Genomic DNA, 12,290 nt, shown 5'->3' with positions numbered 1-12,290 from the left:
GGTCCCTTCCAACCCTGATATTCTATGAAGATCTTTCCAGAAGGCAGGGAAGATAGCCAGGTTGATTGGGACACCTGAAGCCAATTAGGGGCTGGCTGAAACTAGCTAAAAGCCTCTCTGTTAGTCAGCTGGGTGTGCATGTCAGGAGCTGTAGGAGAAAGTCACGCTGTTGGAGGAACTAAGCAGTACAAACCATATCAGGCGCAAGGAAGGAGGCCCTGAAGTAATGGTGAGGGAGATATTGGGTGGGAGCTGCTGTGGGGAAGTGGCTCAGGGAATTGTATACTTCCTATTTCCAAAAAGTCAGCTACCATAGCTGCTACTATTAGAGTCCCTGGGCTGGAGCCTGGAGTAGAGGGCAGACCTGGGCTCCCCCCTCCCCAATTAATCACTGACACTGGGAGACAACAGAGACTGTGCGAGGGAGGATGGCTTCTCCTCACCTCCCTTGCTGGCTTATGATGAAAATGGCTTAGTAGGCTGTGACCCTTGCCTCTAGAGAGAGAAGGGCTACGTGTAGGGTCACAGTGAGCCTCTGAGGCTAGCAAAATCCTCCAGGAAGCGCTGGACCCACTGAGACAAGGACAGAGCTTTGTCACAGCATGTATAAGCAGGGGACTCTTGGATAGGAGTAAAGGTTGTATTACCTCTCTTGGGGACTGGTGCGACTGCTGCTGGAATATTATGTCCAGTTTGGTGTCTACAATTCAAGAAGGATGTTGATAATTTGGAGGGGGTTCAGAGAAGGGCCACGAGAATGATTAAATAATTAGAAAACATGCTTTATAGTGATAGACTTAAGGATCTCTCAATCTATTTAGCTTAACAAAGAGATGGTTAAGGGGAGACTTGATTATAGTCTATAAGTACCTGCAAGGGGAACATGTATTTAATAATGGGCTCCTCAGTGTAACAGAGAAAGGTATAACACAATCCGATGGCTGGAAGTTGTAGCTAGACAAATTCAGATTTGCGGTCAGGCATAAATGTTTAACAGTGGGTGTAATTAACCATTGGAATAATTTACTAAGAGTCATGGTGGATTCTCTCACTGACCATTTTTAAGTCAGGATTGGATGTTTTTCTGAAAGCTGTGCTCTAGGAATTATTTTGGGGAAGTTCTATGACCTGTGTTATACAGAAGTTCAGACTAGATGATCACAATGGTCCCTTCTGTCCTTGGAATTTATGGAAACTGGCTGAAGCATGTTGACAAAGTGGCAAAAAGCTTGTGATATTAATTAAGGCCACAACGTCTTTACATTTACAGTGATTATCCCCAGGGAAGGGATGTATCAGATATTAAACTGAATGGTGGTAGTACACAGTTCATGGCAATCAGAGCTGTGATTAGAGCACAAGAGTCCTTTGTTCTCTGTCCTATGCTATGCTGCTTCAGATGATGTTGAGGTGTCCTTATGGGCAGAGTGGGTGCTAGCTACTCAACTGTCGAGCAGAGAATTACAGCAGCTGCAGTGCTGCCAGTGGTTCCTGGACCCCTAATAATCACTGATCTGAGGCCCTCAACTCAAAAAAACCCTTTTGCCAATGCCTTTACATTTATAGAACCAGAAGTCCGCTCTAGTGGGTAGTATGAATCCTCTGTAAGTATACCATATAGTCACGGAATTGATGGATTCTGTGACTTCTTCGGCTTCAGCTCCTGCAGCTGGGGCTGTCAGCCCTTGCGGTGGTCAGCCTCCTCAAACCCACCAGCGCCCTGTTATTTTTAATTAAAGTTACGAACAGGTTGCAGGCTTCCGAGAAGTTTTGTTTAATGCCCACGACCTGTTCATGACTTTTTCTAAAAATAGCCATGACAGAACCTTAACCTTAATCATCTGTCACCTTTAGGAAGATCAGTGATAAACTCTTAATCCCACCTAGTGTTTAGAAATGCATATTTTAACTCTTATTTCTTTCTTTCACAAGGAAAAGGGTTTAGCCTTTTTTTTAAAAAAAAAGTCCTTATTTTCTCAGCCCATATCGGCATGGCTTTCAAGTCTCAAATGTTGTCTCTCTAAACATAGAATCTTTGCTTAGGAATTAATTTGAGACTTACGTTAATGTTTATGTAATAGCTTGTCACTATCGCCTGAATTGTCAGTCTTCACAGCATCAAGTTGTGATGTCGCAAGATTGATATTAGATGGAGAGAAACTTTGATCTCGGTCTTTCCCTTTTGTAATTTAGGATTAATCTACTGACAGTGATTATGCCCAGAGAAGGCATGTATCAGATATTAAACTGAATGGTGCTACACATTCATGGCCATGTGAGAGACTTTCCTTTTTGATCTTTCATCTGGTAGAGAAATATAATGTCTCTGAGTTCCTTCATTTGTAAGTTTAAACCAGTCCACCAGGATGCAGAACTTTTAGTAAATGAAATGTAAGTTTTGACGTTCAGTATTCAGGGTATTAATTAAAATTAAACACTGAGTATAATCATGAACAAAATCATTCAGGAGACCAAAAGAGCTTGTAAAATAGAATATAAAATGGCCCAAGTAGTACATAGCTACAAAAATAACCCTCTTTTGGTAGTGCCAACTGAGCATTTAGAATCTCGGAAACTAGCAGAACAGTCAAATCAGTTTTTGTATTCTCTCTCTATTTTGCAGTATACCTGTTTTATATAAATGTAGTAAATAACATCACTTCATAGGAAAGGGACCTAGTACTCCTTCCCTTCCCCCCCAAATTATGAACAACTGGTGGATAACACTGATGTTTACCCTATTGTATATGAAAAAACAATTAAAACATTTCTGAGGGAGAAGTGGCTTAAAGCATGCTTTAAAAAAAAATTGGTCTGCTCATTCATTAGTGGGGGTCTTTTGTACCCTTCTCTTCCTCCCGAAAATCAAGTCCCTTCAGAAGGTCCATATAGGGAATGTCAATTTCAGGATAGTAAACCTTTTGTAAAGTTCATCAGCTCTATTCAACCAAGTTTTGAAACCTTGGCTGAGGAAAAATCAGTTAATTTCACTCTTCTTCTAGAGCTATGGAAAGTAATTACTGTGTTGCTGATGTATTTGGCACAAAGGAAATGGGAATTTTTGACCATCTGTTTTGTATAGAGGAGTGGCTAACTTAGCTTGTCATATGTTCCTAAACTACAATACTTAAGTTGGAATCCTGTTTAGTTGGAATTTAAAGGCTATCATTAGATGAGTAGTTGATGGTAATACAAGCCCTGATTCCATTATTTATTTTTGTGTGTATGTATTTAGAGCTCTTGCAGCATCAAAAGCTAGAGTTAAGGTTGCAAATTGGCTTCTATCGATATCCTGTACTTCAAACTTTCTCTTTTCTTTAGGGCTAAAACTTTCAAACTTTGGTTTTAACCTAAAGATGAGATGAGATGTTGTCTGATTTTAAATCTTCACTATTTGGGGTACATGTCTGGGAAATACCATTTTCCCTTAGGAATTTTTTTGGGGGGGAAAATACTCAGATGGCTGAACTTAAAAAATTCAAACTTGTGGTTAGTCCTCAGTGAAGAATAGTTGTAGCTTCAGTTCAAATAGAGAACGTTAAGGTTTGTTTATATGAAAACATAACTGAACATTATTTTACGTACAAGGGCACTACAATAGTTTATACATTAGCTATTTACCTTTGTTACCATGGTGCCCAACTTTATAACCTCACTGTTTGGTTATTCTTGTGGTTACCAGTTGCTGCAGCTTAATGTATGGAGATGTATAAAAGCAGCTCCGCAACTCCTTGATGCTCTCTTTCCTTTCTCTTAAAGTTAATGCCACTTTAAGGCCAAAACCATAAATGCATAAATCAGGATTTCCATATCATAATTATTATGCCCACATTACTAAACCTGGTATAAAGATAGATTTTTTTTCTTTAAAATAACTGGAAAATGTGTGTTTGGTTTTTAAAAGATTTGGAAATTTGACCTGGTTATAAAATGGCATAATTTGTATGCAATTCCTTGTACACTAAGTTGGTATAAAAAGTAACAATGCCTCTGATTTTCAGATAACGGTAGAAATTGGTGGGAGCTACAAGTGCTTAGCATATCTGAAAATCAAATCCAGTATGTCTGTATGTTATCAACTGAGCTTCTATTATGTAATATGAATTTCACTTTCTATACTACAAACCTTTTCTGGCATTGCTTTGTTGATCATGAGTGTGAAGAGGTGTGATCTTGGACTAACACAGCTGTGCTGGCAGATGCCCCTAGAGTAGACACAGCTATACTGGGAAAACTGCACTTCTTTTGTCAGTATAGCTCATCTTTCTTGGAGGGTGGGAATGGGGTTAGGGGTTGGAAAAAAGCAATAGAAGTACAGTTTTGCTGGTATAAGCCATGTCTACACCAGGAGCACTTTGATAATGTAGTTAGCAAAGCACTCCTACTGTAGACCTGGCCAAGGTTTATCGGATACCCCTTTTACACCACTTTAAGGGGTACAGTAAGTACTTACCATATTTTTTGAAAATTCTTCCTGCTTATTTTTTTGTAAGCTGGATAACTTTCCTCAGATTTATTTGTATGTTGGTTGTGATTGTAGTGGCTGTGCTCTTGGGTATTGGATGATTCTCTTTCTTTAGAGTATTTGGAAGAGGGCTGATGAGAAGAACACCACACTGGCTTTACGAATGACCAAAGTAAATGTGCAGTTTGTCTACCAATGTTGACTTTTGCTCCCCTTTTGGTAGCTGAGAACAAAAATTGCATAGTACCTAGTATTTTCTTAAAATGCCCAATCATCTGTCCACTTACCTAACACCATATAATTTTTCCTCTCTTAGGTTATATACATCACCAAAGAAGAAACTGACTCCAGTGCAGAAATCTGTTAGTCCATTAGTTTGGTGCAGGCAGGTACTTGATTATCCAAGTCCTGATATTGAATGTGCTAAAAAATCACTGATCCACAGGCTTGAACAGATAATGTCAGGTGAGTTCATGCATCAGCACGTGTGTTGACGTTGTGTTTTACATTTTAACATAAAACCTTGTTTTAGAATAAATAATACAATATCTCTATTCTGCTAGTGATTTGAGGGTTGGAGGAGTTTCTTCAGTCTTAAGATTTTTTGACGTTTCTCAGATGGCAATTCACTCTCTACTTATGTTTTGGGCCAGGTAAATAGAAGAAAGGAGGAAGCAATAGACCATGTGAATCATGATTATGCCTCCTGAGTAGTGATATTTTGGCCAGTTTCTGCTTCCTCTCAAGCCATAAAACTTTTTTAAAAAGTCCAGCAGCTTAATCTGGAATTTGTCTGCTGCCTTAGTTAGACATTTAAACTCTTGAGGGGAGAACAAACTTATCAGGCTGATAAACTCTGTGCATTTACCCTTAATACATTTAGCTATGTAGTTTGACTGTGCTAAATCAGCTGGGAATTTTTTTTGTTTGGTTGTTGGTTGTTCTTGGCTAAGGAGATGGAGACTGAAGTTAGTTAATAGTTTTGGGACACTGAATGGATTTTTCAGTGGATTTGAGATCTTGGTTATTCCTTTCCAAGATGATAGAGACTAATATCTTAAATGATATAATTGGCCCTGAGATAAAGGAGCCACTTAACACTCAAAACTGTGGCTAATGTCTGAGTGCCTGGTCCTGTGAAATGCTGATGGAGGTCCCCCCTCATGACTCCTGTTGATGTCCTGGTGGAAGTTAGGTACTCAGTGCCTAGAGGGAGGTACTCAGCTGCCTGAGTCTGTCTTTAGTTCTCTCTTCTTTGCCAAATCACACTACTTTTCCATTAGAATACCATAACCCTTGGCACTTATTTGCAACCTTTAACTCTCGCCTAAACTCCTCCTTTCTCTTCTATCTCCATGTGGGATTTTGCTGATTTTAAATAAAATATCAACAAGATCTATAGTTAGAAAGAAAGGTAGGTCACAACAATAGTCTTCCACCTCCAGGCCCTGCAGAGGCTCCTTTATAGTGCAGGTAGTCCAGCGTGGAGTACCTTGGCGCACGCCTTCTTCCGCCGCCTCCGAGGGCTCCGATATGACCGGCAGCTCTTTTTTCTCCATCTGAGAGGCCTTCCGCGAGACCTCTCCGAGCTGACGGTCTTCTACCAGGACCTCCTCTGGACCTGGAAGCTTTTTTCGGCGGCCAGGTCATTTGTGGCCACTGAGGGAGCGGACCTCCTCGCGGAACCCCTGCTACACAACCTCGACCTCCGTGTGCAGGTGGTGGAGTCTCCCGCGGTGTGTCGGAGGTTGGTCCTGGCAGAAACCACCAGAGTCAGAGACATCCTGGACTACGACAGGGGATTGGGTAGAGCCCCGCGCGCTCGGACAATACATGGGGCTTTCCACCCTTCCCACCCCTGGGCGCGTACTCCAGGAGGTGAAGGCCGCCTTGTCACCTGATTCTCTCGCTTTCCTGCAGCGAGCCCTGCGAGAGGGCGTTCCCCGCCCAACCCTCACACCTGGCCCTCCAGACATATTTCTTGGGCCCCTGTACCGCGAGCCCCCCCCCGGCCTCTCCGTTCCCACACTCTGAGCTGGCTGCTTACCCTGCAGCCGGTCTGGTTTCGACCCGTGCCCAGAAACCATCTATACACGCTCATGCTCCATACGTTACATTTCCTCACCCTTGTGTCCCGCTCCGACACCAAATGGTGGGACTATCTTCCACCTAAAGAGGGTGAGGAGCCCTAATGGGCCAGCCTTTATTCCACCTTGGTCCCACGGCCTGCCGAGGACATTAGTTGGCGGCTCCTTCATGGAGCCATGAGCACGGGCGTGCACCTGCCGTGGTTCACCCCTACATCTGAGGCCTGCCCCTTTTGCAGCGTGAGGGAGAACCTGGCACACGCCTATCTCAAATGCGCCAGGTTGCAGCCCCTATTCCGGCTCCTCCAGAACTTCTTGTTGAGGTTCTGGCTGCACTTTTCCCCACACTTGTTCCTTTTTGCACACCCTATCCGTGGCCCCACGAAGTCGCGAGACCTCCTCGTCAACCTCCTCCTGGATCTGGCCAAAGTCTCCATCTACAATACCAGGAGGAGGATGTTGGACGAGGGGGTGCTCTGCGACTGCGGGGCCTATTTCTGTTCCTCCCTAGTTTCACACATCCGGGCAGAGTTCCACTGGGCAGCGTCCACCGGCTCCCTCGACAGCTTTGAGGAGCAGTGGGCGCTGTCTGGGCCGGTTCTCTGCTCGGTGTCTCCATCCGGCATCCTTATTTCGAACCTTTGACCCTCACTCCCGCCCCGTTTTTCATTAGTTGTCCCCCGTAATCAGTTGGTCCCTGCGTCCAGTGGTCCCTCCCGCTAGGCTGGGGGAGGGGCCTTTAGCAGTGGGTGGGCTTGCACCCACCCACTTCCCGGGATTTTCCAAAAAAAAAAACCAACCAAAACCTTTCCTCCTGCCCCCTCAACCTCATCCCCTCCCACTTACAAAGTTTAAACTCACTCTCCTCCCCCCCACCCTTAACCTTTCTTTCCACTGGCTTCTTCAAATTAAAGTTCTTTTCTCTACCAACCTCAAAAAATCCTCATCCTTTATCACACCTGCCTCTCCAATTAGCAGCTCATCTCCTTTTGCCTCTACATCTCCAAGCACACTGAATGTGCCATTCCCTAGTGTTGCCATGTTCCTCTTTTTGAACTCCACCCTGGATCTCTTCTAACCTGATTTCTGCTCTCTCGATTTCATTTTGACTTTCTGGCTAAAATCTCAGGGGCCTGGATTTCATTTTGTCCTCTCTGCTGCATTTTACAATCCTCCTTCCTGATATCAAGTCCTCTCTGGGCTTTTATGACTCCTTGTTTGCTTCCTACCTTTGATAGTTGATGTCTCTTGGTGGGCCATTGCCCTTGTCTTTCCTGCTTTGAGACCTACAGAGCTTTTTCCTCAGCTACTATCCGTTATCCTTTTATACGCTTTATCTGGGGCAGTCTGATCTGTCTGTTTTTCAGCTACCGTCTTAACACTAACTCACAAATCCACCTTTCCTTTCTGGACAGTCTTCTCTCACTACATCCCACATTTCTTTCTCTCTCCCTCCCTCCCTCCCTCCATCCATCCATCTCCTTCTGAAGGTGTTGCTGTTAACTTAAACTTCGTGACCCAATATAACTTTCCTCAGTTCTCCGCATTCTGTCACTTTTGACTATACTACCATTATCCCCATTGCTGTCTTTAATATGAAAGTCTTGTTTCACCCCTCCCTCTTTCCTGCCCTTTACAGATGCTATCTTGCTTTTTAGCTAAATATTCATCTTAGCAATTTAGGAAGGCTGTTTCTTTTGTTAATTTAGTGCATATCTTGTGGAAGGCCTCCTACACTGAAAGAAAAAGGTTAGACTGAAATTCTGAACACTGAATTGTGCTCAGATATCACTGGGATCTCTGAACTTGTGCTGTTGCATATCATGGATCCAAATTGAAGAAGTTTTCAGGAAACTACATATTTCGGTTAAGCTGAATGTAGAGGGCTAAATTCAGCCCTGGAATAAGCAATCACAATTCCATTGTCCAGGCCTTGAAAATTCTCCTTGCCAGTGATAAGCAGTTTTCCTGTGAAAGTACCATCAACTGCCACAGAATTTAAGCTTTCATTAAAATAAAATTCTAGCCCTGCTTGCGTGCATGAACCTTCCCAATATAAAACAAGCATTAAAGCTAGAAGTGTTGTCTTGCCAAGGACACAGCCAGGCAGTTCTGCTGTTAAAGTCTTGCTAAGTTTACGAGAGTGAAAACTAATCAGAACCCTGTGGGTAGCAGTGAAATTCAAAAGAACCATGTCAGTTTCACTTTGGTGTTCAGGGGAACCATGAGCAGCAGCGGGGACTTAGAATCATAGAATATAAGGGTTGGAAGGGACCCCAGAAGGTCATCTAGTCCAACCCCCTGCTCGAAGCAGGACCAATTCCCAGTTAAATCATCCCAGCCAGGGCTTTGTCAAGCCTGACCTTAAAAACCTCTAAGGAAGGAGATTCTACCACCTCCCTAGGTAACGCATTCCAGTGTTTCACCACCCTCTTAGTGAAAAAGTTTTTCCTAATATCCAATCTAAACCTCCCCCACTGCAACTTGAGACCATTACTCCTCGTTCTGTCATGTGCTACCATTGAGAACAGTCTAGAGCCATCCTCTTTGGAACCCCCTTTCAGGTAGTTGAAAGCAGCTATCAAATCCCCCCTCATTCTTCTCTTCTGCAGGCTAAACAATCCCAGCTCCCTCAGCCTCTCCTCATAACTCATGTGTTCCAGACCCCTAATCATTTTTGTTGCCCTTCGCTGGACTCTCTCCAATTTATCCACATCCTTCTTGAAGTGTGGGGCCCAAAACTGGACACAGTATTCCAGATGAGGCCTCACCAATGTCGAATAGAGGGGAACGATCACGTCCCTCGATCTGCTCGCTATGCCCCTACTTATACATCCCAAAATGCCATTGGCCTTCTTGGCAACAAGGGCACACTGCTGACTCATATCCAGCTTCTCGTCCACTGTCACCCCTAGGTCCTTTTCCGCAGAACTGCTGCCTAGACATTCGGTCCCTAGTCTGTAGCTGTGCATTGGGTTCTTCCGTCCTAGGTGCAGGACTTGCACTAGAGCAGTGGTTTTCAACCTTTTTTCATTTGTGGATCCCTAAGAAATTTCCTTTTGCAGACCCCTTTGGAAATTTTAGACATAGTCCGGGGACCCCTGGGTTGAAAACCACTGCACTAGAGCTATTTACTGAAGAGCATTGCTTAAAAATGGAAACTGGAGGAGTTACAGTAATGAAGACACGTACCCTTCAGCTAAGCCAGAAAGTGACTGAGCAGTAGGATAGCAGAAAACTCCATCACAATGTGCAAGAATCTGGGAGAAGAGTAGTATGGCCTCTCCTCCCAGCCCATTTGGAGGTTCTTGAGTGGATGGGGAACACACAATGTTTCTCCCTTAGCAGTCAAATGTGTTTTGGGGAGAATAGGGGTCATAACATTTCAGGCAACTCCTAGCTCAAAAGGCTATAAAAGATGGAGAACTCCCTGAAGTAGGAGTCAAGGAATCCCAGTACCTACTCTTTTCTTAATAGCTAGGGTGGGCTTCCCTATTATGGACATCTGTATGACTAATTACACAGCCTCTCAATGCCTTACGATCTTGAATGTATTTATCCTCAAACATCCCTGTGAGGTAGGTAATTACTACTGTTCTAATTCTACAAAGGGAACTGAGGCACAGACTAAGTGACTTGCCCATGGTCACACAGGAAGTCTGTTGCAATGCTGGGATTGGATCCTGGATTTCCCAGGTCCCAGGTTAGCATCTTAACCACTGGACCATTGTTGGTGTTGTCCTAGCCTTGGGGTGTTCTTCTTATGTCTGTGGCTATTGGTATGTTCAGGTCTTGTGTATAGATGTCAACTGCTGTTGGGATAGGCAGAAGAAAGATTAATGTAATTTAGAGAAGTATGGTAAATTTGAGGGGAGAGGAAAGGAAAAACAGGAAATGTGGGGGAAATAAATTTTGTATATGTATCTTAAAAAAGAGAGAGAGAGATGGAAGGAGAGAAGGAAGACGCTGAGGACTCTATAGGAGATACTTATAAGAAAAGTGAATTAAATCAGGAAGGAAAAAGAATGTAAACCTCCCCAAAAGAGGGATGTAATAGTAATATTTAATCTTCCTGATTGCACTCTCATTTCAAATGTATGTGAAATTATAGGCAGGGCTGTTAGTATCACCTATTACTAATATTGCCCAACACTTCCCAAAACTTTAACTTTGCTACACTTTAACAATTTGATCTTAAATTTTCCATTCTGGGTGTCTGCCTCTAGCTAAAATTTTGAAATTGGTGTGGTGGTGGCCTTTGTATCAGGGATGTGCTTTTTGTCATCCCCATGAAAATCTGAGTATTATTTGTTCAAGTTACACACCTTTGACAAATGTCAGTTCACGTTTGCTAAATAGAGACTACAATCTCTGCAGATTCTATCCTCACTGAGCATACTTGAGCCCCTCACAGCTCCAAGTGCTTACTGAATTGTGCATATTCCATCCCCACAGAGTAACTGAGCACGCTTCCTCCAGCGCAGGGCTATAGTGGCACAGCTGGACTTTTCCTGTGGTGCCTGTTCACAGCAATTCTGGGCTGGGGTAGGGCCTGGTACTGGTACTGAGAGCAGGAAGCCTGTATCTCCTATGTGCGCAGTGACCCCCTTCTCTTCCCCCACCCCGCTCCCCTTGTTGGCACCTTGGCAGCATGAAGGAGGAAGTTGGATTGAATGCAGAGGGGGACAAAAGCTGAACTAGGGAGACAGAAAGGAATAGATGGGGACAAAGAGTCTAAGACTGGGACTTGACGGAATTGTGGGCAGAGAAACTGAGACTGACTGGACAAAAAGACTGGGAGAGGAGGCTGGGGAGAGGAATTCTGGGAACTGGTGTGGGAGGGAATGGTGACTGGGACTCACTGGACAATGGGACTGGGTTTGGGAGCCAGTGGAAGGGAAGAGAGACAGGTTTTATAAGGAGCTGGGATTAGGAACCAGTGGGAGAGAGGGAAGACCGATCTGACAAGGAGCTGAGGTGTAGTGGGGGAACTAGGATTGGCTGGGCAAAGTGATTAGGACAAGGAGCTAGGGACTGGAGAGGCTGAGATTGGATCAGTGGCTTGGGGAAGGAGACTAGGACTGAGAAGCAGAGAAGAGATAAGATTGGACAAGAAGCCAGGAGCGGGAACTGGGATTGGCTGAGCAAGGACTGGGGACACAGCGTTGGGACAGAAAGGGAAGCTTGGGACTCAGAGCCCAGAGTGGAAGATCTGGCTTGACTGAGCAGGGAGACTGGGATGAGACATCTGGAGGAGTGGAGTTGGAGACTGGCAGGGGATTATGTCAATGAGCTCGTTGTGAGGAAGAGACAGGACTGGGTCAGGGACTGGTTGCAGTAATGGAGAAGGAGAGTCTGTGTTCAGTAGAGCACACCCCCCTCCAGACCCTGGAATGGAACCCAAGGTTGCTGAATCTCTCCATGCCTCTGCTGTCAGCAAATACCTGTGAAACTCTCAGGCACTGTGTGTCTCATCTCCTTCTTGTCTAGTAGCAATGTTATATGCGGTGGACCTAAAGGTTCTAATCCTGCTGATGATCCAGGTAGGGGTCAATATGGTGCCACAAAATGGAATTATTAAAAATTCCATTTGCTTTTTAAAAAGCCTAGGAAATTGCACACACAGTATGTTTAAAGAACATTATTATAGAGTTTCAAAATCAAGAACTCAAAAGTTAGGAAATGCTCGAATTAAGGTTGCTTGTGGAACTTTAATGCAGCCCCCTTGGGCAATGTAA

At 44.1% G+C, this 12,290-nt stretch overlaps 1 protein-coding gene across 3 annotated transcripts in view; it reads left to right on the top strand.

Annotated features, from left to right (window-relative positions):
• Positions 1 to 12,290, top strand: part of SLAIN2 (SLAIN motif family member 2) — a 65,379-nt gene that overhangs the window by 13,804 nt on the left and 39,285 nt on the right. For all 3 annotated transcript variants that reach the window (XM_048848375.2, XM_048848372.2, XM_048848370.2), the window contains exon 2: positions 4,782 to 4,930. In XM_048848375.2, the coding sequence (XP_048704332.1) occupies positions 4,782 to 4,930 (149 nt within the window). The remainder of the gene's footprint in view (positions 1 to 4,781; positions 4,931 to 12,290) is intronic.

Source organism: Caretta caretta, chromosome 4 (genome assembly GCF_965140235.1).
Source record: "Caretta caretta isolate rCarCar2 chromosome 4, rCarCar1.hap1, whole genome shotgun sequence".
Lineage (NCBI taxonomy): Eukaryota > Metazoa > Chordata > Testudines > Cheloniidae > Caretta > Caretta caretta.
The sequence above is the reverse complement of the archived record's forward strand: the minus strand, read 5'-3'. Positions and strand labels throughout refer to the sequence as shown.